Below are 26,554 nucleotides of genomic sequence, written 5' to 3' on the forward strand. Positions count from 1 at the left end.
AAGAGGCCCCGGGGGCCTGCAGATGCCCATGTTTCGCACTTTTGGCTCCCGAGACCTGTGCAAGTTCCTCCTGGGGGGCCGCAGGCTGCTGCTGCGATTTCACAACACCGCTGGCGAGCTCGGGAAGGGCTCCCTGGCCAGAAAAGCCTAGGGCTGCTGCGAACACTTCCCAGCTGCTTCCGGCCCTGGGAAGCCAAGCTGGTGCTTCTGGCTCTCCCTCCTGTGCCGAGTACAGCAGGCCTCGGAGCAGGCGTGGGCCGCCAGCTCCCGGCGGCTTCTGTCCAGGTCCCGGCTCTTCCTGGAGCTGACAGCTCTGGGTCTAGAGGCACCTCCGGGGCCTGAGCCGTGCACAGCCAGAGCTGGGAGAAGACACATGGCCAGCAAACCACGTACCTCCTAGACCTGCAGCTGGGAATGGCGCGGGGCCAAGCGCAGGGATGTGCCCACTTTACACCCGGCCACAGCTGTTGACCCCATCACTCGCTTGGGGCCACACTCACTTCCCCCAGCCCCGCCAGCAGAGCCGCTGTGCCGGTACAGCAGCGCCAGGAGTGGCCCTGGCTGCCGGCGCTTGAGGCCACTAAAAGCCTCTTCCCTGGTGCTACTGGAAGTGCCTGAAATGCTGCGTCCCCCTCGGTGACCGCGGCAGACGGACACCGCCGCAGTCACCTCCCACGTGAAACTTTCCCCAGTGCTCAGGGCTGTTCGTCACCCCAGCCGCCCACTCACCCAGCTTACGGGAAAAGGGAAGGAAGACCAGCATCTGGGGAAAAAGCCTGATGAAATCCCCCGTGGCTATGACATTGTAGACAGCCCTCGCCTGCCCCGGCTGTGACGCCCTGCCGTGGCCCCATCCCCCCTAGTCACCCTGACCCCAGGAAGATCAGGAACGAGGCAGGATCCTGCCAGTCATGCCATCAAGGATGCTCCTCCCCATAGGGATGCTTGTCCCCACGTCTCTGGTACATTCCCAGTCAGATGCTGAGGACATGGATCAGAGGTTCTCCTGCAGGGTGGCCCCAGGACAGGCTGCCAGCGTGGCTGGGCTCCAGGGCCTGGGTCAGACCCATTCCCCCAGGTACCAGGACAGGCCCACTGCTCCAGCTGGACACCCGCTCCTCCACCCGGGGAGCACCGCAGCATGGCGGGACACAAGGCAGAGCAGGGGCTCAGGCTCCTCCTCGGCTGCAAAACCGGAGCCCGGATGTCACCAGAACCACTGACTTGCCACAGAGGGTTTCTGTCGCAATTAAGGGCTGGACGCTAATGGCTGCAGTGCAGGGCCTGCCCGGGGAACCGGCGCAAGGGGACTTCGCCATCTGTCTCCTGGGCTGGGGCTTGCAGCACCCTGTGGTGGCAGTCCCTTGCCACCAGGTGCCACTGCCGAAACACTCGCACCACGCCTGCTGCAGCAGAGCCAACACTTTACAGGAGACGCCAAGGCCAACTACAGAGCTGGGAGCGCTGCCCGGCATCCCTCGGCAGAGCGCCCGGCTAGGAGCATGCTGGCAGGGCCTGCCCCAGCGCCCCTCGGCCTCCCTCACCCCTCCAGTCCAGTGCAAAAGTCGGTTAAATAAACTCAATGCCCTCGTATTTCACGCTCCCGATCCTGGTCTCTGGCAGGAGGAAGCGCCCGTCCAGCGTGAAGGCCATGATGTAGCTGGCGATCTTGCCGTTGTCCTCTTCTGATTTCAGCGCCACGATGATCTGGTCGTCCGTGTCCGGGATGAACTTGAAGGAGGAGAAGCCGTGGGTGGGGACCACTTCGCCCACACGTCCCACCGTCACGTCCCCGAAGTCCTGGGTGGAGCTCAGCAGCAGGTTGGTGCCTCGCCGCTCGTCCGCCTTCTCGTTGTATCGCTCGTGGCTGGCGCGGCGCGGCAGGAAGAACCAGCGCTGCAGGGTGTCGCTCCAGGAGGCTGACTCATGGATCAGGTAACCTGCGGCAGGGAGCGGTGTCTGACGGCACGGGGCAAATGGGGCACCTGCCAGGCTGGGGCAGGACCCTTCCCCGCTCCAAAAGGCGCCGCAGCCGGGGAGGTCGCAGCCCCGCGCAGGCAACCGCTGCGAACGTTTCCGCCTCCTCCTGCCCCACTGCCTGTGCAGCAGCTCCCCCAGTCCCTCCCAGAGCCGGGCAGGGGCACCGTGGCACAACCTCCTCTGCCCACTGGCTAAGCCACCCTCGAGCTGCTCATGGCCCAGACAGGGGAGAAAACTGGCCAGGGCAGGCTATGGCCTCTCTGCCAGGACAGGGGGAGGTCTGTGGCCTCCAGCGTCCTTTAAATCTCACACCAGTCCCAGTATCTATGGGTAGGGAGACCTCAGCCCCAGAGCCCGCAGAGGGTATGGGACACAGGGTGGCAGGAGGAAGCCTCGATCAGTACCTGGGGGTCGGATCCCCGCTGCAGCCCTCAGCGCGTTGTAGTTCGTCACCCAGTTCTCATGGCCGACGTCACCCTTGTAGCCAATGACCTTCACCCACTCGGGGTTCTCGTTCACCACCTCCCCCGTCGTCGTCGTCCACTCCTTGCCCAGTCCCCCCACATAGAGGTGCTCGTCCTTCACCGCTAGCCACTCTGCCTTGAAGCCTGCAGTGGAGAGAGCGGCATGAGCCGGGGCTCGGCCAGGACACAGACATCACACCGATTCCCACTCCCCCGACCGCCACACCAGACGGCCCAGTGCTGGGCACAGCCTTCCCCCACGCAGCCAGCCAGTCCCTGGGCAGGAATTGCCCCAGACCCAGCTGGGCTTACAGGGTCACAGAAAAGGTGCACCCTACCCCAGCGAACCGCAAAAAGCCAAAGGCTTCACTGCTCTGCATCTGCAGGGTGGGACGGGGGAGCTCACCTTTACCCACTGTGCCGTCCCCGTCCGGGAGGATCACCCAGGGCACCACCTTGTTGCCCTCAATCTGGTAGACCACTCCTGTCCGGTCATCCACGGCGTACAGCTTCCCATTGAAGACGACCAGCTCGGAGAGCTCCATGCCCCTGCCCTTCTCAGCCAGGTGGGACTGCAGCACGCTCTCATCTTTGTCCCACTCCACTGTTACGCTGTCCCCGCTGTCCGACAGCACCAGGTAGCCCTTCTTCAGGTAACTGAACCAGGTGTGCTCCTCAGAGCCCCGGGACTGTGTATCCAGGTCCGCGATGACTCCAATGCGGTAGCGCACACCCTCGGGGTTTCTCTGAGGTGGGGACAGCGGGTAGGTGTCATTGTAGCGGTCCCCCGCCTGCAGGCTGAGCTGCCAGTTACGAGGATTGGGAGGGACGGGCCGTGCCGGGGAGGACCGGTGCAGGCAGAAAAGCAGCAGCACAAACCCCACGCAGGCTGACGACAGCACGATGGCCTTCCAGCGCAGTCGGAAGCGGGGGTCAGCACCCTTGGTCATGGACGCGAGGACAGGCAGGCCACCCACGCTGATCCGGAGGGGGCTCATAGACTCATGGCAGGGCGGGATGGGCATCAGACTGGGGGCGAGGAGAACCTGGTGGCAAAGAGGGGAGGAACAGGTCAGAGAGCTGGAGCCTGGCACTGCACTGAGCTCGGGGGGCAGCAGGGCACAGCCACGAGGTAGAGACGAGGGGGCCCATCCCCTCTCCTGCAGCAGGAGAAGGTGCTGCTGTCTTGCGCAGGGAAGAGCCAGCACGCCAAGGGGGCTGCTTTGCTGCTGGAGCCACTCTCAGCCCCTTCTGAACCCCCCTCTGTACTCCAGACCAGAACAAGCCCTGGTGTGTTGGCAGACATGCACAACCTGCTCAGCACCTCTACCTGCCCCAGGGTCTGCAGCAGCCCAGGCAGGGAGTTGAGGCACCCCGGCCCGAGCTGAGCCCCTGGAACCTATGTTGGGGCGTCCTGCTGAGCAGCGTCCCCGCACAGGCCCAGGAGGAAGGAGGTTCCCCTCCACCGGCAAGGACGACCCTTGCTGTCTCCGGAGCAGGGTCCGGCTAGCGAGCGGCGAGCATGTCCCCAGGCCCCACGGGGATACCGGGAGACACGTGGCAGCTCCGCCCGAGCAGGATGCCAACGCCTGAGCAGGAAGCACAGCGCCCGGGTCCAAGGGACAAATACCCTGACCTGCCCAGCCTTAAAGTCGCAGCAGCCCCCCCACCCCTGCCAGGCCTGCCCACGGCCATAGCATCTCCTCCGGGCAGGACTCGCAGGTGGGTACTTTCAGCCCACCCCGGGCTGCACCCACCTGCAGTGCCAGCGCACCGGCGGTGCCTCTCCCTGCCACCTCCCTCTGTGCAGCGCAGGGGACGCTGCATCTCCCTGCGCTCCTGCAGACGGGCGCTCCAGGTGGTGCAGGGAGCAAGCAGCCCCCCGGGACTGGAAGCTTCCCCAACACCACCCGCTCTCACCCCGTGCCATCCAGCATGGGGCAAGGACCCGCAGCCCGGGGCAGGGCAGAGGACAGCTGCCAGCCCAGTGCTGTCCCCAAAGGGCCCATCACCGGCCACGGTGGGGCCCCGGGCCTGGTACTGGGCACGGGCCGTGCTCCCCGCAGGCAGCCGTGCCGCGGGGCTCTCAATGTGCCTTTCAGCAGCCCGAGGTGTGAACAGAGGCTGCATTGAGCGTGGGGGGCCGAGCCCCGGGCAGGCGGGTGTGTTCCGGGCCGTGGCCGGGACACGGGAGAGCCCGTGAGGGACGGCTGCTCGCCCCGGGGCCCCGCTGTGGCAGGGGATGGACCCCGCGGGGAGGGAGCACCCGCTCCATCCTGCCGGGACCCCCGAGCATCGCCCTCGGCAGGGCCCCGGGGACCCCGCTCGGTGCACTGGCCCCCGCCGCGGCTGTAGGGACCCCAGCACCTGCACTGAGCACCGCCACGGGACCCCCGGCCCCCTCGGGCGTCGTCACGGGACCCCCCCGACCATGGACACGGGGGGAACCACCCCCCCGGGCACGGTCACGGGGCCCCCCCCGCCGGCCATGGACACGGGGACCCCCTCGGCTCCGCCGGGCCCGCCCTTGAGGACCCCCGAGCCCCCTCCCCGAGCGAGCCGCCGGGAAGGCGGCCTGAGCGGGGCCTTGAGGGCCTCCGCGCCGCCGGCACCCTCCGCCCCGGGGCACAGCCCCGGCGACCCCGATGCTCCCGCCCGAGCAGGGTGCTCGGGGCCCGCGGTGCTCCCGCCCCAGCCCGGCGGAGACCCCCGTGCTGCAGGCCCGGCCCGGCTTTAGGGCCCCAGGGCGAGCCCCGCGCCCCCCGCCCCGCTGTCCCCGCTCACCGCGGCGCCGCCCGAGCGCAGCCGCCCGCCTCCCCCGCGCGCAGCCGCCGCCGCCGCCGCCGCCTACAGCTCCCGGCAGGCCCCGCGCACCGCCACGGCAGCCGGCAGCGGCCAAACGGCCGCGGCGGGAACTACAACTCCCAGCAGCCCTCGCGCGCCGCCGCCCCTACTGCACACCCTCCCCAGCCGCGCCGCGGGGGATGCTGGGAGCTGCAGTCCGCCCCGCGGCCCGCTCCGCCCCCGAACCGGGCCCGGCCAGCCCCGACCGGAGCCGACACCCCCCCCCCCCCCCAACCCACGCACGGGCGGTTGGAGCCTAGCGGCGGGGAGCCGCACTGCGGGGGAAGGAGGCGGCCCTGCCCCCGGGGGGGCCTGCCCCCCGGGGGGGCCCAGCCCGGCTGTCCGGTGGGCACGACCCCGGTGCAGCCCCCGGTGCAGGTTGGCCTCTGCCCGCGGCTGCTTCTACCGCGCCAGCGCTGGCCCGGACGCACCCCGCGTCCCCCCCGCCACTTGGGGTGCGGGGAGCGGGGACGGATCCTGCCCAGCGCCGTGGGATGCCCGTGCATGTCTGGCTGCCAGCGGCCGCCCGCGAAAGGCCCGTCCCCGGTTGGGCAGGCTCCGGTGCCCCCGGGGCTGGGGAACGGCCGGCGGCTCTCCCGGTGTGGGGCAGGGTCCTGCCCCGGGGAGCAGCTGCAGCCGCCGGGGTCCCAGCCCCCCCCCCCCGACACCAGTGAAGCCCCTGGCACATGCCGCCCCCGTTCCCTGACCTCGGGCCAGCGACGGTCGTGGCCGCGGGCCCGGTGCTGGCAGGCGGCGGGAGCACACATGGTTAACGCCGGCCGCCCGCGCTGCCGGGCTCACATCTGGCAGTGGGAGGGCTGCGCGCCTCGTCCCGCTCCTCCGCTGCCTCCTTTACTTTCTAGAAAGTGCATTTCCGCCCAGGCCGAGGGAGAAGAGGCAGCCGGAGCGGGAGGCGGCAGCCGATCCGTCGCGGGCAGGCTCTGCCCCGCACCCGGGGGCTGGCGGGGCGGCACCGGGGGGATGCTCTAGGGAAGGAAAGGCAGCGCCAGGAGGGAACGGCCCTGCCCCAGAGGTAGGTGGGGGACAGGTTTTGGGGGGGGGGGGGGGGGGCTGCAGGCCTGGGGACCGGCGCCCCGGCACTGCACCTTGTTGCATACCCATCTGCGGGTGCTGTCGGCAACGGGCGCTGCAGCATCGGTGCGGATTCACCCAGGAGGCGGCTCTGCCTTGCCAGGCGCGTGGGTGCCCTGGGGCACGTCCAGTGAGGGGGACTGGTGCGTCCCCCCACCCCTAGTCCGGCCAGTTGAGTGAGGCCCCTGCCCTGCCCGAAAAGGGGGTGGTGGGGAGCGCAGGGCTGAACCTCACAGCCCGACTCACAGCAGCTCCGGGAGGACAGTCACTGGGAGAGGGTTACTGCTGCAGCCTGCAGCGCCGGCTTGACCCTGCACAGACCCACTGCGACTCCCCCAGCCCTGCCTCAGCCGTGTGCCCAAAAAGCCAGTCCCCACGAGCGTGTCAAACCCAGGGCTGGGCCACCCTCGGGCATGTCTGGGGGGGACACGGTGTCTGCTGGGGTCCCCAGCACAACATCTGGCTGGTGCTGCTGGGTGCTGTGGGAGCTGGAGGGCTGCAACCACCCTGCTGGTCCGGAGCAGCTGCCACCCTGCTGCCCACCGGGTCTGCACTGCTCCAGGGGTGCAAACGGCTCTGCAGCCATTCCAGCTGCTGCAGCAAAAGGCGGGGGAAGCCATCCCACCAGCACAACCCCAGAGGCATCCCAGCTCTGGCTGCTGCAGCTCAGGGAGGGCTGCATCCACCCCCCTGAGCAGGGAGGGCGAGGTGGGTGTGCAGGTCCTGCTGCCTCCACACAGCCCCCACCACTCTGAGCCCCCTCCTCCCTCTCCCAGGGTTTTCTCTTGTTTCATCCTGGTCTTCATTGCCGCCTGGAATGTATTTCAGGATGTTTTGACTTGCAGTCCCAAGGCTTTAGCAGCCACTGAATTTAAATCTCCAAACTGCTCCTGGAGAGCATCCAACCCTAACAGGAAAAACAGCGTCCCTTCGGCAGGACGGTATATGCCCATGCGTACGGGGGCACTTCCCGCCCAGCACGCCTGCAGGGTGCAGGGGGAAACACACACTCGGGGGCCCCGGCAAGCCCTGCACGCTGCTGGTGGGTGCACCGTGCTGCCAACACCGAGCATGCACAGCGTGCTCGCCTCCATTTCCAGCCCTACGACAGCCTGGGAAGCACGCTGCCTTTCTCAGTCAGAATTTCCTGGTGAAGGATTTCTTCTCCTCATGGAGCAGTTCCCTGTGAAGCTGCTTTTTCCCCAGGGTTGAGCCTGCTTCAGGTCCCAGGAGAACTTCTGGTTTGATGGTCCCAGAGCTAAGGGAAAACCACGGGCTTCCCGAAACCCTGGTGGGCTGCATGCCATGCTCACTGGCATGTGGCTGGCACAGCCGGAGGCCAAACAGGGTGCAGAGAGCCAGGGCCAAGGCTGCCCTGGATGATATCTGCTCACAAGCCCCTGACTGGCCTCCTCTGTGCTTCTCCTCCATGGATCTGCTTTTCCCCTGCCCGCAGAGCTGAGCATGGGCAGGCACCAGGCCAGGGCACAGGGAGGATGCGGCGCCAGGCTGCCCACATGCGGTGCCCGCAGCCCTGCCTCTCCCCATACCCAGCAGCACCAGTGGGACATGGGCCGAGATAATGGGGTGAGAGGCAGGGGGGACAGAGACGGGGGTACATAGGTACCCAGGAAGCACGTGAGGGGACAGACCCTTTACCAAGGGTGCGAGCAGCGGGAAAGCCCTTAGGAGCCTTTCCCCATTCCTCCGCCCCTTCCTGGCCCCAGCAAAGGTGACTCATAAGCCAGGCATCCACCCTGGCCTCGAACACCCTCCGCACCCGCTGCCGGAGCACGGCCACCCGGTCCCCGGACCCCACCAGCCCCCATGCTCGGGGGACAATGGTAACAGCCTGCCCACAGGCTGGCCCAGCCTGGCAATCGCTGATTGGGGACCCAGTGCTCAGAGAGCAGACATTCACCAAAACAACAGGATTCGGCCCCAAAATACTTCCCCATGGTCTGGCCCACCCCCAGGACGCAGGGCTGTGCAGGGCCCTTTGCGCCTTGGGGCAGGTGCTCTGGGATCCTGGCAAAGGATCCCATCCATCCTGTGGAGCATGGCCAGACAGTGCAGGGGGGGACAGTGTTTGGGGAGGGGAGAAAGGCGAAGGCCGTCACCCTTCAGGGCGGCACCTGACGGAGACAAGAGCCTGGTGAACAGCCTTCCCCATCCCAGCGCTGCAAGGCCCCAGCATGGCAGGGTGTGGGACCAGGCAGCCCACACCTGCAGCCCTGTGCCTGCCCAGTCGTGGCTCAGCACCGCCTCGGACCCTGCTGCTGCGGGATGCCGAGCGGCTGGGCAGTGCCGCACATGTGTTTGGCCATGGCTGTCCTGGTGCCTTTGGGGCTGCGGGGCAAGGTGCTGTGGGCCCAGCCCCATGCCTCAAGTGGACACAGCTGTGATAAGGCAGGGAAGGGCAGTGGAGCTGCCCAGGTTGTGCCATGGTGCCACCGGCTACTGCAAATATTGGCTTTGGCCCCACGCAGGGTGTGGGCTCCCAGGAAGGTTTCTCCGCATGGCAGCTGGCTCCCAGCTGGGGCTGCCAGCCCACACCCATGACTCCAGAGAAGTGGGTCTTATCTCCTTGCAAACTCTCAGACCGAGGGCTGGCAGCTCCTGGGGCACAGGAGCCCCTTTCACAGGGTCTGGGCAGCCTGTGCTGCAGGCATCCTTGCATGGTCTGGGGCAGGAGGAGGGATGCAGACACATGCATGCAGGGCTGCACCCCAACATTTGCCCCATGGCATCTGGAGCTGCCTGTAATTTTTTTCAGGTGCTGACACCCCAAGTTGCCACTTTTAGGCATCCATGGGAGGCAGCTGAATCCAGGCTGAGTAGGAGCAGCAGTGCTTCGCCCAGGGCTTGGACAGTCAGCCAGAAGCTGCTGCTCCATTCCACCCTTGGCTCCCCAGGTAATTCCCTCTTCCATGCATGCCAAGGCTCTGGGAGTTGCATAGCCCCGGCTCCCAGCTTGTTGGTGAGCCCGGAGCCCCTGCACTGCCCCAAACGCGGGTCTCCCAGGGTGCTCATTGGAGCATCACCAAGGCACACAGCCCACCTAAAAGCAGCTGTTCAGGTACAGATGGTCCCTGCAGCTGCAAGAGACACATGTACCCATGCTGTGGGCTCTGCTGGGGAAGGGCTGCTGCAAGAGTAGCCTTTGGTGGCTGGAAATACAGCTGTGCCCTGCCTGGGGCTGCATGGTGCACCAGGTCCTGTCCTGGGGACAGCGCAGGGCACAGCCAGGCTGGCATAGCTAGGCATCTCTGCAACTCCTGGCTCTGCCAGGCCTTGCTGTCCCCCTCAGCCATCCCTGGCATCTCACAGGGCACTACCGCAGCATGGAGGGACTTAGGGTGCTCCGTGTTCTGCTGCTTTCCTGCCTGCTGCTGCCCTCCCCTGTGGCAAGCCAGACCAGCCCCAGCCCCGACCGGCGTTTGCAGACAGACCCCGAGGCAGCACCGTCCCAGCACCATGCTGCCAGGTGAGGGGACCCCTGGGCCAGGGTGTTTTGCAGCCAGGGCCAGGGCAGCCCTGGCACCGTGAAGGGCCCTGGCCCCCACCCGTAGCTCCCTGTTGTGCTTTGCTTTCTGCCCTCCCCAGGGCCACACGGGAGCAGAAGGCCAGCAGTGCCCAGGAGGGGCTGCCCCCGCGGCCCCGCTGCGTTCGCTGCTGTGAGCCATCCGACCAGCGCTTCTCCTACCCCCAGTACCAGCCCCTGCCTCAAATCAACATGACCATCCTGAAAGGTGAGGGCTGGCAGGATCCCGCGCTGCGGCACTGCCCGCAGCCGAACCTGCAGCCCGGGTACCCTATGCCTCTGGGCACCACCAGTCTACCTGATCTGCCAGCATCACCCCAGTGCCAGCTCTCTGGGATGCCAGTCTCATGCAAACTGGGAGTGAGAAGCCAGAGCTGGTGCCTGCGGTCCAGCACCCTGCACAGGCAGAGGGGTGGTGGGCAGGAGACATTCCTGGGCATGAGCTGCTTCTGCTCTGGTGGCCTCTGGGCAGCAGCTTTGGAGGCAGAATCAGAGCCCAGGGAGGGGGCAGGGGCTGGGGGCATTCCCTGTTGTCTCCATCCCTTTCTGTAAGGCAAAGGGGCTTCCAGGGCACTGGGTTTAGAGGTGGCACCTGCCCCTGACAGCACAACTGTCCCTCCTGCTTTGCCCAGGTGAGAAGGGGGACCGCGGCGAGCGAGGCATGCAGGGCAAGTTTGGCAAGACAGGGGTGGCCGGCAGCCGGGGCCATGCAGGGCCCAAGGGACAGAAGGGCAGCGTGGGCGCCCCGGGGGAGCGCTGCAAGAGCCACTACGCTGCCTTCTCGGTGGGCCGCAAGAAACCCTTGCACAGCAACGACTACTACCAGACACTCATCTTTGACACGGAGTTTGTCAACCTCTACGACCACTTCAACATGTTCACGGGCAAGTTTTACTGCTATGTCCCCGGGATCTACTACTTCAGCCTCAACGTGCACACCTGGAACCAGAAGGAGACGTACCTGCACATCATGCGCAATGGGGTGGAGGTGGTGATCCTCTACGCCCAGGTGAGCGACCGCAGCATCATGCAGAGCCAAAGCGTCATGCTGGAGCTGCAGGAGCAGGACGAGGTCTGGGTGCGGCTCTACAAGGGTGAGCGCGAGAACGCCGTCTTCAGCGATGAGTACGACACTTACATCACCTTCAGTGGCCACCTCATCAAGTACAGCGGGGACCCCTGAGCACCTGGTCCATCCTGCTCCTCCTCCTCCCCTGGGGGAGGTGTCCAAGGAGCCCCTGCCACCCTCTCACCCTGGGCATGTGTCCTGCCATTAAGCTGTTAGCCCTTTTACGTGCCACTACCCCCAGCAGCTGTGCAAGTGTGTGAATACCCCCACACCCAGCTCCTCAAGGCCAATTGGATGCACCTGGAGGAGTTGAAGCCATTTCCAGCCTCTGCTGCATTTGTAACCTGGGCAGTGGCCACTCACCTGGGGCAAGCAGGGAGCTCATCCCCACCTGTGTCTGCTTCAGAGCTAGGTTTGCTGGGGCACAGGCATTCGTGGCACCAGCTGAACGGGTTTGACTGCCAGTACCCTGGTGTGAGGCAGTGCAGACACATGCACTGTGTTCCTCCCTTGCCCTTGCTTGCACTGTGCCATGCTCTACAGCCTCCTTCTCCTGGAAAAGGGCAGATGGTGTTCAGCATCCAGCAGTAAAGGCAATAAAACCACTAAGGGTCCCTCCTCCCTTCTGCAGAGCTGGGTCCCAACGGCATGGATGGTGCAGCACGGTGCTGGGTACCCTCCGGGCTGACGCTTTCCCCAAGTGCTCCCATGGGGAAGCAGATTGCATCAGTTCCCCATCACAGTTCCCCCCCACTGCAGCCTCTGCTCGGTTCCAACGCTGCCGAGGAGGGGCTGGCTCCCCACCGGCAGCCCTGGGTGCAGGGCCTTTGGCCTCAGCTGCTTCCTCTTCAGTTAGATTATCTGCTGGCCAGGCTTTGTATTTTTGTAGATGCAATAGCAGAGTGGAGGCTCAGGGCAGCGTACTGCTACCCGCCCTCTGTACAGCTTGTGACCACATTAAACACCCCACGATTTCAAGTCCTACTCACACTTCCAGTGCGTCCTCTTGCTTTGTGCGTGCGGGACCCTCAGGCAGCTCAGGGCAGGTTCCCAATCCCAGAGTGCAGGGGCTCCCTGAGAGCCACGGGCTGGCATGGTGCTGCCAAGCTGGTGGTGGAAAGGGAAGGGCAGACCACCCCTGGAGAGCCAGGGGGACCTGAGCCAGGCTCTGCAAGCGCCAGCTGCTCCCTAAGGGCCTCAGAGCTGGGAGCTGAGTGCAGTAACAGAGCAGTCAGCCTGTGAGCAGGGCAGGCTTGGGGTGGTGGCTGGGTTTACCAGGAGTCCAGATCATCCAGCACATCCACGGTGATGAGGCAGGTCTGATGGGAAGCCAGTGGTCGGGGTCTGGATCAATGAGTCCGTGGCCGGGCAGTGCAGAGCTACAAATGGAGACCAGCATCCTTGCTAATGCAGCAGGGCTGAGCTTAAATAGTGCCCTGGCCCCATGGTGAGGCCCAGGTGAGGCCGGTCAGGCTGTCTAGGGCTGGGAGTGCCTCCAGGGCCCCAGCACCGCTGTCCCTGGGGGGCTGGCCCCAGGGACCCTGCAGGGGGGATGGAGGCAGCTGCCCTGCTCATGGCCGGCCCAGGGCCCCGTCCCAGCCCCATGGTGGGGGCAAAGCCCCACAGCAGCACCCGGCCCCCCGGGCAGCAGGCAGAGCTGGGGCTGCCGGCACATGGCAGGAGGGGAGGGCTGCCTGCTGCGGCGCGGCCACCGGCCCAGGTACTGGCTCTGTCCCAGTCCGCGCAGCAGGGCCTGTTCTGGGACACAGGTCACATCCCAGCACACATGTCCCATCCCGGGACACAGGTCATCCTGGGACACAGGCCATCCCAGGACACGTGGCCCCATCCCAGGACATGTGGCCCTGTCCCAGGACACGCAGCCCATCTCAGGATACACGTCCCATCCTGGGACATGCGTCACAATCCCAGGACACACATCCCATCCTGGGACACATGTCCCAATCCCAGGACACATGTCCCATTCTGGGACACACATCCCATCTCGGGACACATGTCCCAATCCCAGGACACACGGCCCCATCCCAGGACACATGGCCCCATCCCAGGACACACAGCCCGTCCCGGGTCACGCGTCCCAATCCCGGGACACGCGGCCCCATCCCAGGACACATGTCCCATCCCAGGACATGCATCCCAATCCCAGGACACGTGTCCCAATCCCAGGACACACACAGTCCATCCCAGGACACACGGCCCCACCCCAGGACACATGTCCCAATCCCAGGACACATGTCCCATCCTGGGACACATGTCCCAATCCCAGGACACATGTCCCATCCTGGGACAGGCGTCCCAATCCCAGGACACACACAGTCCATCCCAGGACACACGTCCCAATCCCAGGACACACGTCCCAGTCCCAGGACACATGGCCCATCCCGGGACCCATGTCCCAATCCCAGGACCCACGTCCCAATCCCAGGACACATGGCCCATCCCGGGACACACGTCCCAGTCCCAGGACACAGCCCATCCCAGGACACACGTCCCATCCCGGGACACGCAGCCCGTCCCAGGACACACGGCCCAGCCCAGGACACACGGGTCCAGGCGGCGCCGAGCGCGGCCGGGGCGGGCCGGGCGCTGGGGGCGGCGCGGAGCCGGGGCCGGGGCCGGGGCCGGGGCCGGGGCCGGGGCCGGGGCCGGGGCGGGCGGAGCTCCGCGGGCCGCGCCTCCGGGAGAGCCGGGCCAGGCCGGGGCCGGCGCCGCCGTCAGCGCGGGCAGCACCGGCGGCGGCAGCGCCATGGCGGAGGCGCAGGAGGGGCCCGGGCGGCGCGGCAAGAGGGCCGGGCCCGGGGCGGAGGAGCCGGCGGAGGCGGAAACGGAGCGGGCCGGCCGGCGGCGGCGGCGGAGGTGTGCGGCGGGCCGGGGTCGGGATCGGGATCGGGATCGGGATCGGGATCGGGATCGGGATCGGGATCCGGGCCGGGGCTCCGCTGGACTCGGCGGGCGCTGGCCGCGGTGCTGGCCCGGGCCGGCCCGGCGGCGGGTGCGCGGCCAGCACCGAGGCCTGGCCCGGTTCTCACCCCCCCATCCCCGGGCAGCTTCCAGCCGGCGGCGGAGCCCCGGGGAACCACCGTCCTGCACGACACCGTCAGCGCCCGCCCGCAGCCCCTGCCAGGTGAGGCACCGCGGGGAGGGCGCCCGCTGCACCCCTGGGTCCCCACTGGGCTGGTGCCGGTGCCGGTGCCGGTGCCGGTGCCGGTGCCAGTGCCGAGCCGCACCGGCAGCGCTCCCCACTGATCCCGTCCTCGCCCTCCCCACCTGCCCCAGCGAGGCACTTCGACACCAGGACGACGGAGCCCATCAGCTTCTTCTTGTCCAGCCTGGAGGAGCTGCTGGCCTGGCAGCCGGACAGCAACGACGACTTCAACGTCTCCGCCGTGCCGCTGGCGAAGCGCCAGCCCTCGCTCCGCAGCAAGAGGCCCCGGACACTGGTGTGCCATGACATGCGCGGCGGGTACCTGGAGGACAGGTACGTGCTGGGCAGAGGGGAGATGTGGTAGCGGGGCTCAACACCTCAAACCCCAAAACTCTTCCACTTCTTGATTTGTTTCCTGCCGGCTCGGCCACAGGCGGGCAGGGATGGAGGGGTTTGGCTCTTGGCACCAGACCACGGCGACCTTGCTTGGGCCAGCCCTAGCCAGGGTCCACAGGGGTGGCTCGGTGCCACAGCTGTGCCCAGCTCCTGGGGCATGAGTCAGGGTCCTGCCCAGCCCCGCAGCCGTCTGCTGGTGTCCATCCCGCATTGCCCAACCCTCTTCCCTCTCTGCCGCTGCAGGTTCATCCAGGGCTCAGCTACGCGCAACCCCTACGTCTTCTACCACTGGCGGTACATCGACATCTTCATCTACTTTAGCCACCACACCGTCACCATCCCACCCGTGTGCTGGACCAATGCGGCGCACAGGAATGGCGTCCCTGTGCTGGGTGAGGGCAAGGCCGGCTGCAGGGGGGAGCCCCAGGCGCACGCTGGGTTTGCCGGGGCGCACGGCTGATGCTGGTCTCACCACCTCCCCAGGCACATTCATCACCGAGTGGACAGACGGGGAGAAGCTGTGTGAGGCATTCCTGGCTGGCGGGGAGGAGGCATACCACGCCGTGAGCGAGCAGCTGGCCCGCATCGCCCAGCACTACCGCTTTGATGGCTGGCTGGTCAACGTGGAGAACACGCTGAGTGTGAGCTGTGGTTGCGCCCTGCCCGCCTCCCTGCCTCCTCCCTTGCCCTCGTGCTGCTCCCACACGGGGGGTCCTCGCCCTGTGCCGACCTGTCCCTGCTCTCTCTTGCCAGGCGGCAGCGGTGAGGAACCTGCCCCCTTTCCTGCGGCACTTGACGGCGCAGGTGCACAGTGCCGTGCCAGGGGGGCTGGTGATCTGGTACGACAGCGTCCTGCAGAATGGCACGCTGAGATGGCAGAATGAGCTGAACGAGGAGAATAGGTGAGGTCAGGCCCTGCCTCACCACCTTGCCCCGGCAAAACCGGCCCTGGGTGGGACAGGCATGAGCCCACCCCAAACCCAGTGCTCGGGGGTGGTCAGGGCATGGCCTGCACAGCCCCCAATGGGGTGGTCTGCGGGGACAGCTGCAGCGTCCGCCCTGCCACCCTGACCCTCGTCCCCAGGGTGTTCTTCGACGCCTGCGATGGGCTGTTCACCAACTACAACTGGAAGGAGGAGCACCTGGAGCGCACGCGCGGGCTGGCCGGGCTGCGCCACACTGACGTCTACGTCGGTGTCGATGTCTTTGCCCGCGGGGATGTCATCGGTGGTGGCTTCAACACTGACAAGGTGGGTGCGCCAGGGCCAGGCCAGAGCAGGACCCTGGGCCTCTTGCTGTGGAGCGCAGGGCTCTGAGCTCCCACCGATAGCTGTGCCGTGCCACGCCAGGCTGCTAACCCGGGGACGCAGCAGTGAGGAATGGGGGAACCCGGAGCTGCTGGGTTGCCAGCCATGCATGGAGAGGCAGCTGGGGGATCCCAGTGCTGCAGTCCCTGGAGAAGGAGGTGCCGCAGCACATCCCCATGGCGTTGTCCTGCTCCACCATGGGGGCCAGTGGGACCTGGGGAAGTGGGGACAGGACAGGTGACAAGGTGACCTCCTGGCCCGGCCTGTGCTGCTCACCACTCGTCTCTGCAGTCCCTGCGCCTGATCCGCCAGCACGACCTCTCCGCAGCCATCTTCGCTCCCGGCTGGGTCTACGAGCACCTGGGGGCAGAAAACTTCCTGCACAATGAGAACAAGTGAGGGCGGCTTAGCGGGGCAGGGGCCGTGGGGGGAGACGGGGCCGGGAGCACCCCGGGGCCAGGAGGGCTGCCGGGCGGTGGGACAGGGCTGCCGTGAGGCCATGGCTGCCAGACAGGACCAGCGGGCACCGCTCTGCCCCAGCTGAGGTGATGCCGGCGGCCGTGCTGGGGCAGCGGCCGTAGCAGGGGTCTCTGCTCGGACACCTGCCTTTTCCTCCAGGTTCTGGGGCTTGCTGGCCGAGTACCTGCCCATGCACAGCATCTGCACGCTGCCCCTCGCCACCTCTTTCAGCCTGGGCATGGGGACCAGCAGGTTCCTGGATGGGAAGGTGGGTGCGGGGTGACGGCTCAGCTTGGCTCTGGCTGGGCAGGGGTGGGCTAGGCAGGGGGGTCCCTGCTCCCGGCTCCCCGCCTGGCTCAGCTTGCCCTGTCCTGCAGGAGGAAGAGGCTGGGCCCTGGTATGACCTCAGCGCGCAGGAGATCCAGCCCCTCTACCTGGAGCGCGAGGGCAGGCTGAGCACCAGCGGCTGCCTGCAGGATGCCTGGTGCGGGGGCAGCTCCCTGAGGCTGCAGGGGACCATCTCCCCCGGCGAGGAGCGCGTGGCTGTCCGGTGAGTGGGGGAGTGAAGCCCTCTTGCCACCCCCTCAGCGCTGGGCTGGCGCCATGCCGGCGTGGCCCGGGCAGAGCCGTGCGGCCCCAGGGCCTCGTGGTGAGCGTGCCGCGGGGCTCTCTGCCCATACTGCCCAGCAGACCTAACCCGATGCCTCTTCTCTCTCTCTCCTCTCTCTCTCTGTGTCTCTCTCTGGGCGGATCTGGGGTCATCAGCCTTTTCTCTTTGCAGATGCCGGCGCCCCCCAAGCTCTTCCTGACCCTGCTCTACAAGCTGGAGGGGCCGCACGCCGATGAGGTCGCAGTTGCGCTGGAGCTCACCACCTGGGACTCGGGTACCTGCCACGAGGGCAACGTCACCTCCCTGCCTGGTGAGGACCCTGCCCGCCCCCCCCCCGCCGTGCTCTCCGCTGTCAGCACCCACTGCGGGGCACGGGACCAGCTCAGCCCCTTGCCCCCCCAACCCTGCTCCCTCTGGCAGAACCCAATGGCCGGCACCACCCCCGGTTCCTCCCGGCACCACCACCCGGCCTCGCCAAGCTGCTTGCCGCCTGTGACCGTGGCTCCCATGGCTGGACCAGCCGGTGAGTGCCCTGCCATCACCCCGTGCCTGTGGGCAGGCGTGGGCATTCTGGGGCCCCCCCAACACCGTGGCTGCTCTGCCGCTTCGCTCGCAGGTGCTACGAGCTGGACCTGCAGGACTGCAGCCTGCGAGACCTCTCCCTGCTCGTGTCCCGCCACCAGCCCAGCCCGCAGGAGACACCCTTCACCTGCCTCCTCGGGGAGGTCCGGGTGAGTGCCCACCGCTGCCGGCTGGAAGCCACCTGCCCCGGTGCTGCCCCACACTGCCCTGCGCCGGGAGCGGGGGTGGGCGCCCGCTGCTCTTGCCCCCCGGCCCCAACGGTCCTGCGGTTCCTTCCCCAGGTGCTGGATGCGGCCAGCGTGGCAGCCTCCCCGCCGCAGGTGCAGAGTCTGACGGCCTCGCAGCTCTGGTGGCAGGAGGGCCCCGAGAAGGAGCAGCTCTCGCTCAGCGTCACCCTCCGCTGGACCTTCCCGCCCGGCCAGGCCGGCTGCTTCCGCGTCCTCAGCCAGGGTGCCCGTTGCCGCCAGGGCCAGACGCCGCTGCAGCTGCTGGGGCTGGCGCACGCCTGCCTGTACCGTGCCGTGGGCTTGGTGGTGCCGCGGCCGGCGGCCGGGCAGTCCTGCCGGCTGGAGCTGCTGGTGGAGCCGGTGCTGCGCGACAAGCTGCCCGTGGACCCCGACCGCTGGGGCCGGCTGGTGCTGGTCTATTCCGAGCCGGCCCACGGCACCAGCTGAGACGGGCATTAAAGGCAAGCGTGGTGCAGCCTGGCGTCCCTGTTTCGTCTGTGCTGGTGGGTGGGCTCCAGGCGGGGGGCTTAGAGGGCGGAGGCTGCATTTCATCACCCTGGTTCGGTGGGTCCCTCTTCTCCCACCTGTGCCTGGGCTCAGCCCTCTCCGTGGGGGCCCACTGGGCTGCCAGGGACCCCCCCAGCTCCTGCAACCCTCGCTGCCTGCAAGCTGCGGGCACCCAGGCTGGGGGTGCCTGCTCTGAGGCCCCCCCAGCCCCACATCTGCTCGCCTCCAGGACCAGCCCGGCACGGTTGTGGAGCTGCCAGCACCGGCTCTGCTGCGGCACTCAGCCCTGAGGAGCAGCCCAGCGCGGGCAGCCGCTGTGCCCGTCCGCCACGGACCTAGCCCGCGCTGCCCTCTCCCAGGGCTGGCAGGCAGCGGCTGCGCCCATGCTGCCTCCCCTGGATATCTTATGCAGAGAAAGAGAGAAAATTTATAGCAGCAATTATTTTCTCACAGTCTGGTGAGCAAGCAATTAGCAGGCAGGGAGGCAGGCGAGCGCGCCGCACAGCAGGGTCGCCCAGCCCCAGCTCCCTCCGAGCGCCAGCCCCGGTCCCACAAACAATGCTGGCTCCTGGTCAGGAAAATTAATATGTCAGCAGTTAAGCTGCTGCTCCTCCGGTGGGGGACTTGCTCTAAAATGAATTATCTGACGGTTTGAAAAATGAAGGGCTCAGCACAGCCAGGGGAGGGCACCTGCCATGCCGGCACCCCGCTCTCTTGCTATGGCGAGGCCGGAGGCCCTGGCGCGTTCCCCCCTTGCCTGCTGCAGGCTGCAGCCCCCTGCCCAGAGGTGTGCCAGGATGGCCAGACCCGCCGTGCCAGCCACGGCCCCGTGCCAGCACCCCAGTCAAAACTTGAGTCGCCCTGGTTGAAGAAAGAAATCTTTATTAATAATTTCAATAATAATAATAATCCTTGTAATAATAATAATAATAATAGTAATAATAATAATAATAATACTGTTTATTAGAATGGTCACACCTTTGAAGCATACAGAATGGGCCGGCGCCAGCCTGCGCACCGGCGGCCGGCGCAGGGGTTTGCTGTAAGGAAGAAGCCAGTACAGCGATGGAAGGAGCTTTGTACAGGGGCGGGGGCGCGGGGCCGGGGTGGCTGGGGCTATGTACACCGGGAATAGAAAAGGGGGAGCTCGTCGCTGGAGCATCGGGGGCGTCTGCAGACTATAAAGTGAGGTTTGAGGAGTGGCGGAGCCACGCGGGGCAGGGTGCGGGGGGGGGGGGGGCTGAGCGCGAGGCCGCCCTATGGGGCAGGCCTGCACCCCGGGGTGGGCTCCGCAGCGCCCCGTGCCGCTGGGCACCGGCCCCGGCGCACCGGCTGCTGCAGATGGACCCCGGGGCTCGGGCTGGTCCCCGTGGGCGATGCCAGCCCCCGGTCCTGGGCGATGCAATGGCCGAGACCCCACGCTGAGGGCTGGTGGGGTCCCGCTGTCTCGGGCAGGGACGGGTGGCCGTAAGCATGTCCCGCGCCACGGAGCAGGCGGGAGCGGGAGCAGGATCGGGGCAGTCCCCGTCCCGGCTCAGCGCAGGGGGCCGCGAGCGGCGTTGGTCAGGGCTGCTCCCTGCGGGGTGGGAGCCCCAGGTGCGTCAGGGGATGGAGGGGAGGGAGGGGAAAGGGATCGCAAGCGAGTTGCAAGCTCCTCTTAACAAAAATTCCCTTTAAAAGGCAGAGGCTCATCCCCCTGCAACGCCCAGCGCCTCAGCAAAGCGGCTGCACCACCACCCCAGCTCCGTACGGGAGCCGAGGCCTCGCACACTTGACACGCTGATGACCGGCAAGCGCCGTAGCGCCGTAGCTTGGGAAACACGAAGCCAAGTTCCCACCCTGGCGCCCAGTCCCCAGAGCCGGGGAAGGGGCGGCGTGCCGCAGCGCTCCGCTGGCACCCCCAGCGCCGCCGCGCCGGGGCTGAAAGGAAGACGTGGTGCCCAGGCCCTGCGCCTGGGCGGGCGGAGGCCCCTCCGGACGCCCCCACGCTCGGCGGCGCGCCGGCTCTCCCTCCCTGCCACGGGCTGCGGGGCCGGGGCGGAGAGGGACCCCTCTGGCACGTCCGGCCGGTCCGTGCTCGCCGCGGCGCTCCTCCGGGACTCGCTCGCTCGGTGCGTGTGTGGACAGTATGGGACTTTCACTTGGCTGTTACCGCTTTGCTTTTTTTTTTTTTTTTTGTTGCTTTGCTTTTAATTTTTTTATTTTTGATTTTTTTGTGTGTGTGTGGATTTTTTTGCCCTTCCTGGTCCCAGAAGGAAACGGCCGCGGTTTCACTACAACAGAAACAGAGAGGCAGATCTTTCGCTGGAGCGGCTTGCGGGGCAGCCTGGCCGAGCCGCTGGCCGGGGCGGGGGGGATGCAGGCGCCAGCCCGGCCCCCCCAAGCCCCGCACCGCACCCCACGCCCGCGCAGCCCTGCCACACTGGAGCTCCTCCGCAGAGCAGCGCGGTCGGCCCAGAGAAGCGCTACTGCCCGGGGCGCAGTCCCCGGGGTCCCGCACCCGCCCCAGCCTGGCTCCGTCCCCGGGGGCCTGCAGCAGCCCCCGCCGGCTCCTCTCTCTCCTACGGGGGGGGGGGGCAGAGGGGCCGCTCCGGGGCTGCCGTGCCCCCCGCGCCCGCGGGCAGAGCATCCCCTCCTGCCTCGCGGGGGGGGCCGAGCCCTCCGCACCCCCGGCCGGGGCAGCGCCAGCTCCAGCAGTGGAGCTGCACGGGGACCCCGCGACCCGGCTTTGGGAACAGGGTGCCGGCGGGGCCGCGGGCTGGCCCCGCTCCCCGCAGTCCCCAGGGGTGCCGGGGGCAGGAGCCGCCCGGGGCCCCCGTGGCCCTCGGCAGCACGAGGCGCGGGGCTGCGCCGGGGCGGGCGGACGGCGCAGGAGAGGCGGGCGGGCGGCGGGACGGAGCGGCTTGAGGTAACCCTACGGGTGTGGGCCGCCGTGGCTCAGCGGAGCCCGGCCTGAGCCCCAGCCCCAGCCCGCCCGGGCAGGGCCCGCGGTTCCTCCAGAGGCTCGGCCTCGGCTCTGTCTGCCTGGTTTGGTTTGGTGCTAGTGAGCAGTCAGTGTTAGTGGTGGGAGGGGCTGTGTCTGTCTTGCTAGTAGGGAGTGAAGCGGCTGTACCCTCCTCGGTATAGACTAGCCTGCAACATCAAAGATGAAAAAAAAGCCAATCAGTATTCGAGAGAGAGGCAAAGCCCAGTTCTTCCCTTTTTTTTCCTTTTTTTTTTTTTTTTTTTTCTTTTCCTCTTTAAAATGACACCAAATCGCTTCTGTCCTTGGGACGTGAGGGGTGGGCAGGGCCGAGGGTGCCCAGTGCTGCCCTGGTTCTGGGACGGCCACGAGTGCTGCCTTGGAGCCGTGCACGGGCCAGGGGCTGCCGGGTGCCCCAAACCCCAGTGCCCCCAGCATGGCACCACCGTGGCCAGGTCTCCTCCCGCCTGCAGTGACCGCGGAGGAGCCCGTCCCATCCCCGCTGCAGCACTGGGCTGGTACCCACCCTGCCCATCCCCGCAGGACGGAGGGGCCACGGCCCCTCGTTAGCAGCTGCCTGGGACCGGGAGTGCCGAGGGGCGCTTGGCAGCCCAGTCCCAGCCGGGGTGGTGGTGGGGGGGGGTGTTTAAAAAAAAAGGAAGAAAAAGATGGGTTGGCTTTGAGATCCCGCCCATGAGTGGGATTTTTCATCTTTGATGCTGGTTGTGAAGCTAGCTAAGAGCCGTGGCGCGTGGGTGGGCTGCAGGCGCCGGCGCGCGCACGCGTGCTTCCCCGTGCGTGGCTGCGCACCGGGGCCTGGGGACACGGCCCTGCGCCGGGGACGAGGAAGGGGGTCCCGGTCCCCGGGCAGGGCCCTGGGGTGCTGCCCAGGCAGCCGGCGCAGGGGGCAGCCGGGCCCCCGGCAAGCGGCGTGCGCGGGCAGGACTGCGTGCGGGTCACGGGCGTAACGGGGCACATGGGGTGGAGGCGTAGGGGTGGGGGGGGGGCTCCTCTCTTGCCTGCCTGCGGACAGAGCCAGGCAGGGGCTGCGCTGCTCCTGCTACCGCCGCCGGCTCCCGGCTCCCCCTCCCGCAGCCCCCGTGTGCAGGGCTGCCTCGCGCCCCTCGCCTGCCCCCGCACCCCACGGGCTCCCCGGGCTGCCGTGCCGGCCCCCCCTCCCCGGGGCTGGCTGCGGCTCGCGCTGGGAAGCAAAGAAAGGCCGCGGGGGCTGCTCTTACCATGGTGCCGATGCTGTATGTGGCGGCGGGGCCGATGGTGTGGTGGTACGGGTCTGCCGCTGCATACACTCTGCCGTAACTAGGAGCAAACACAGCGGCGGGCGTTAGCGACCGGGGTTGGGGTCCCGTCTCCCCTCAGCAGCCCACCTTCCCAGCCGCTGCTTCCCCCTGCTGCGCCTGGGAGCCCCCCGGGACCTCCCTGCTTCTCCCTGTCTGGGTGCCAGTCCTTTTCAGAATGAGCCCAAGGGGAGCGCAGAGGTCCCGGTTTGCAGGACACCCTCATCGTGCCTGGCTCCGTCCTCGTCCCGCGGGGCACGAAAGCTGGGGTGTGTCACACCGGGCAGCACAGGGGGTGAAACGGGTCTTCCCCCACGCTGGGAGCGATGCCTGCGGTGCAGCAGTGCTTACCTGTCGCTGTATGCTGCCGCTGCTGCCGCAGGCTGGGCGTATCTGTAGGCGGCATAGCCCCCCTGCAGTGGAGGAGAGACTGCTGTCAGGGAGGGGGCAGCACCCACCGGGGGAGGCTCGGGGGGCCGGGGCAGCTGGGCACCCCCTGGGCACTGCCACGGAGCAGCGGTGGGACCCTGCGGGGAGCAGGTACCCGTGCTACCGGGCGCGCACCAGCCTCATTACCATTCCCCAGGGGCTTTCACAAACATTAACCTTAAAAAATTAAATTTCCAGAGGAGAGAATGTCACCTCCCTGATCGCTTTAATGAGGTGTCACGTTAGATAAATCCTTCAGCTGCCCGCCTGAAATATCGCCAATGGCTTCTTAAATATGGAGGTTAAATGCCGGTGTAAGACAGCGCACTGGCGCTCACCAAGGCCGTAAATCCCACGCGGTGCTGGCCCTGGGAGGGGCCTGGCTGGGGGCACAGGACCCTACGTGGTGCCACCCCGCTCGCTCCGGAGGAGCCGCGCTCACGTCCGCACTCTGCCTGGGCTCCAGCTGCCTTCCCCAGGGGCAGGGGCTGGCAGGGGGCAGACCCCAATGCGGAGCCACCCGGTGCCGCTCACCCCCCGCCCCGGCACAGGGTCTCTGGCACAGCCCAGACCCAGGCGCGGCACTTACGTAGATCTCAGCTCCGTAGAACCCGTCCTGGTAGACGACCCTGCAAATGAGGTGAAGGCGTCAGAGCCCGGCCTGCGTCACCGACCGAGAGGGACTGGGGTGAAGCCAGTTGAACTGGGGGAGCTGCTTCCAGCGGTGCAGCCGAGAGGCCAGGAGTGGCCGTCCAGGCAGCCCGAGGCACGTCCCGGGCTGGGACTCCTGGCAGGGACGTGGGGACAGGCAGAGGGCATAGCCAAGGGCAGGGGGTGCCACAAGGATGGAGAAGTCCAGGGCACGATCACCGCTGGGAGCAACTGAACGGCCACACCTTGCCATGGCCATGCCTGCCACCAGAGCGGCCGTGTGTGCCGGGAGAGAAAGTATTTCTATTAAACCAACTGGAATAACGGTCTGTGCTTTGGGGCACAGGAGGCTGGTGAGCATGTGGGTCATGCCGAGGGGCAGCAGCCTGGGGGGGGGTTTCACAGAGCCCGAGGCCAGGCAGGTGCTGGGGGAGCTGCAGCCCGTTCCCGAAGCGCGAGAGCCCGGCAATGCCGACGCCGATGGCAGCAGAATCGGAGCAACGCGGCCGCAAACGACCCCCCCCGCCCCAAGGCAGGCAGTGCCCGCCGCTGCCCGCGTACTCACGCGCCGTAGGTGGGGATGGGCGGTGGCGGCGGCGCAGCCCGGAAGGTGTTGTAGACGGCGCGTCCTCGTCCCCGTAAGTGTGCCCCTCGGTAGGCCACGGCCGTCCCCGTGGCGGGGTACGGGAACCCCGTTACTGCGGGAGGGAGGGAACAAACGTGGGCTTTCCGCAGCAGCTCGCCGCAGCGCACGGCTGGGACCCCCGCAGCCACCGCGGGACATCCCGTGCCAGAGCCCGCCTCTGCCCCGTGGTCTGCGGGCACACAGCCCCGCGGGGACGCTGGGGCGAGGGGAGCTGCGCACGCAGGGGTGCAGGAGGAGGAGAGGGGCCGGGGGCTGCTCGGCAGGGTCGGACACGGCATGGGGCCAACGTTCAGGGGGACCCACAGCGAGGCTGGTCCCGAGGTGACGTTACCTGCGTAGAACTCGGGGCCGTAGACCGCTCCCACCACTGGGTTCAGCTTCCAGCCTGCGGGCAGGGAGAGCCGGTGAGGCCGGGGGCATCCTCCCCGCGGTGCTCCCCCCAACCCCCCGGCTGGGCTCCGAGGGGCCACAGCTCCCATCCCCGGTCGGCCGCTGGGCATGGGGTGCCCGGGGGGGGGGGGCTGCATCCCTGCACTGGGCAGGCAGCAGCTGCTCTCCCGTCTGCCCAAGGGCGCGGAGGGCGTTTGCTGCAGGAGCTCAGTGGCAGCCTGGCAGCAAGGGTGCCCAGGGATGCCCCGGCCCACCACAGCTCCGGCTCTCCTCGTGCTGGCCCTTACCGTTGGTGTAGGGGTTGGCAGCCTTCTTGTTCGTCATGACCCGGGCTGTGGCGTTGTTCACCTGCAGAGAGAGGGGATGGGAGCTCAGCACCTGCGGGCAGCAGGGCTGGCGAGGCCGCAGTCCAGGGCCCGCTCGGCTGTGCTCGGCGCGCGTTGCTGCTGCTTCGGATGCCGGAGCGAAGGATGCCAGCCGCACGGGGAGACACGGGAAGAGTCTCTGCCCGCAGCCGCCCCGCTGTGATGCAGTCCTGCCCATACCCCCGGCCAGCCCAGGCCTCCCAGCTCCAGCAATGAGCATTGGTCGGGCTGCTGGCCGATACCCTGACCGCGGCAGTGCCATGCTCAGGCTTAGTCCTGACGTGCTGCTGCCAGGTTCGGCTGCCTCCTGTCCCCACCCCATGCCCAACCCAGCCTGCAGGAAGGACACGCTCGTGGAAGCAGTCCGGGCCACTCCTGCAAGCACCCGCGAGCTCCTGCCTGGCTTTGTCCGACCGTGTTCTCCAACAGGCACGGCCCGTCCACGGGGCATCGCTGTGCCCTGCCAGGCTGCCCTTCCCTGCACTCAGCATTGTTGGGGATGTTTGAGTCCCAGTCCCTCCGCCACGTGCTGCCGTGCTTCCCACCGCTTGCCGGCAATCAGCAAGGTGCTGCCAACGAACAGGCAGAGCCTGATCCCTCTGCCTGGCTTGAAGAAATAAAAGCCTCGGGGGCTGGGCAGCGTGGCAGCTGCCTGCACAGCGGGCACGGGAGCCCTGCGCTGCATCCTTCCCTCCTGGGCACAGGGGAGGTGGGGACGGCACGCGGAGCAGAGAGCCCCTCTCCTCCCTGCAGAGCTCAGGGCGGCTGCGTGGTGGCCAACGAGGGCTGCAGGTAGCTGAGGTCTGCCAGACCCCTCTGTAACTGGCAAAATGCAGCCAGAGCCCGGGCCGGTGCCCCAGCTCTCCCCGCACGCAGGAGGTTTGTGTGAGCCAGACGCTCCTTGCGCCAAGTGACGACCTTCCTAGCAACCGGCACACATGCTCCCGTGCCGCATTCACGGATGCATGCACGCGCCGGGCAAGCCTCCCCTGGGGCATGCGGGACTGGCGCGGGACCCGGGGCTGCCCCAAAGTGTCCCCTGCCCCGGCTCTCCCCTGCCTGCAGCCCCCCCGGCAGCTCTGCCCTGCCTGCAGCCCCCGGCAGGAGAGGGCCCCCGGGTGGGGTGGAGGGGACGCACGCACACGCAGGCATGGCACTAGCACACTTATCTGAGCACCTCAATCTTCCGGCCCTCTACGATGGTGCCATTCAGCTTCTCCCGTGCCCGGTCGGCATCTGTGCTAGTTTCAAAAGTTACAAACCCAAAACCCTGTGAGCAGAGGAGAAAAGGAGAAAGAAAGAGACAGAGAGAGACAGAGAGAGGGTGCGGGGACAGAGAGAGAGAGGGGGTGAATCAGGAGAGCTGGCGCAGGAGATGAGGCTGCCGCAGTGCAGAGATGGAGAGCCCTGGCCGGGTCCCCCGCTGGGTCTGGGGGTCCCGGCTGAGGCCCCAGCATCGCCTGCGAGCTGGGAAAAGAGTCTGGGAGAGGGGCACAGAAAGCAGGGAAGATACAACAGAGACATCCACACACAGAGGGACAAGAGCTGCCTGTGCGGGGAGGGGCAGAG

At 67.4% G+C, this 26,554-nt stretch overlaps 4 protein-coding genes across 19 annotated transcripts in view; 2 read left to right on the forward strand and 2 right to left on the reverse strand.

Annotated features, from left to right (window-relative positions):
- Positions 1 to 1,407: 1,407 nt before the first annotated feature.
- CANT1 (calcium activated nucleotidase 1) lies at positions 1,408 to 5,380 on the reverse strand. The gene is made up of 4 exons (XM_052807568.1): positions 5,229 to 5,380; positions 2,851 to 3,490; positions 2,385 to 2,588; positions 1,408 to 1,940 (listed from the first exon to the last, which is right to left on the reverse strand). The coding sequence occupies exons 2-4, from the start codon at positions 3,467 to 3,469 to the stop codon at positions 1,570 to 1,572; spliced, it is 1,194 nt and encodes a 397-aa protein (XP_052663528.1). The 5' UTR covers positions 3,470 to 3,490; positions 5,229 to 5,380; the 3' UTR covers positions 1,408 to 1,569.
- A 658-nt stretch (positions 5,381 to 6,038) lies between these two features.
- On the forward strand, positions 6,039 to 11,977 carry C1QTNF1 (C1q and TNF related 1). The gene is given in 6 exon segments (XM_052808277.1): positions 6,039 to 6,240; positions 6,243 to 6,321; positions 9,186 to 9,295; positions 9,711 to 9,867; positions 9,987 to 10,132; positions 10,557 to 11,977. Coding segments are annotated over 6 exon segments (1,230 nt in total). The 5' UTR covers positions 6,039 to 6,053; the 3' UTR covers positions 11,108 to 11,977.
- A 1,711-nt stretch (positions 11,978 to 13,688) lies between these two features.
- Positions 13,689 to 18,215, forward strand: ENGASE (endo-beta-N-acetylglucosaminidase). Its single transcript, XM_052808249.1, has 14 exons — positions 13,689 to 13,870; positions 14,062 to 14,138; positions 14,291 to 14,492; positions 14,799 to 14,947; positions 15,039 to 15,196; positions 15,309 to 15,457; positions 15,640 to 15,805; positions 16,154 to 16,257; positions 16,481 to 16,589; positions 16,699 to 16,871; positions 17,087 to 17,241; positions 17,352 to 17,454; positions 17,548 to 17,662; positions 17,795 to 18,215. Exons 1-14 carry the CDS (start codon positions 13,761 to 13,763, stop codon positions 18,185 to 18,187), a joined length of 2,163 nt encoding a protein of 720 aa, XP_052664209.1. The 5' UTR covers positions 13,689 to 13,760; the 3' UTR covers positions 18,188 to 18,215.
- Positions 18,216 to 19,112: 897 nt separating this feature from the next.
- RBFOX3 (RNA binding fox-1 homolog 3) overlaps positions 19,113 to 26,554 on the reverse strand; it is a 190,280-nt gene continuing 182,838 nt past the window's right edge. For 14 of the 16 annotated variants that reach the window (XM_052808259.1, XM_052808268.1, XM_052808260.1 and 11 more), the window contains 8 exons: positions 26,163 to 26,255; positions 24,908 to 24,968; positions 24,562 to 24,615; positions 24,150 to 24,282; positions 23,523 to 23,562; positions 22,856 to 22,917; positions 22,448 to 22,526; positions 21,214 to 21,379 (listed from right to left, as the gene is read on the reverse strand). In XM_052808259.1, coding sequence (XP_052664219.1) covers positions 21,335 to 21,379; positions 22,448 to 22,526; positions 22,856 to 22,917; positions 23,523 to 23,562; positions 24,150 to 24,282; positions 24,562 to 24,615; positions 24,908 to 24,968; positions 26,163 to 26,255 — 567 coding nt within the window. In that variant the 3' untranslated portion in view covers positions 21,214 to 21,334. Of the gene's footprint in view, positions 20,521 to 21,210; positions 21,380 to 22,447; positions 22,527 to 22,855; positions 22,918 to 23,522; positions 23,563 to 24,149; positions 24,283 to 24,561; positions 24,616 to 24,907; positions 24,969 to 26,162; positions 26,256 to 26,554 lie in introns of those variants that run through there. The other 2 variants (XM_052808255.1, XM_052808256.1) reach the window with 2 other exon arrangements.

Source organism: Harpia harpyja, chromosome 14, assembly GCF_026419915.1.
Source record: "Harpia harpyja isolate bHarHar1 chromosome 14, bHarHar1 primary haplotype, whole genome shotgun sequence".
Taxonomy (NCBI): domain Eukaryota; kingdom Metazoa; phylum Chordata; class Aves; order Accipitriformes; family Accipitridae; genus Harpia; species Harpia harpyja.

What these genes read in the sequence shown, in the direction of transcription:
- CANT1 (XM_052807568.1), bottom strand. Translation starts at nt 3,469, where the DNA reads ATGCCCATCCCGCCCTGCCATGAGTCTATGAGCCCCCTCCGGATCAGC. An exon ending in GGACGGCACAGTGGGTAAAG is followed by an intron (nt 2,589 to 2,850) that starts GTGAGCTCCCCC and finishes TCTCCACTGCAG; the next exon opens with GCTTCAAGGCAGAGTGGCTA. An exon ending in AGCGGGGATCCGACCCCCAG is followed by an intron (nt 1,941 to 2,384) that starts GTACTGATCGAG and finishes TCCCTGCCGCAG; the next exon opens with GTTACCTGATCCATGAGTCA.
- ENGASE (XM_052808249.1), top strand. Translation starts at nt 13,761, where the DNA reads ATGGCGGAGGCGCAGGAGGGGCCCGGGCGGCGCGGCAAGAGGGCCGGG. An exon ending in GAATGGCGTCCCTGTGCTGG is followed by an intron (nt 14,948 to 15,038) that starts GTGAGGGCAAGG and finishes CCACCTCCCCAG; the next exon opens with GCACATTCATCACCGAGTGG. An exon ending in GAGCTGAACGAGGAGAATAG is followed by an intron (nt 15,458 to 15,639) that starts GTGAGGTCAGGC and finishes CCTCGTCCCCAG; the next exon opens with GGTGTTCTTCGACGCCTGCG.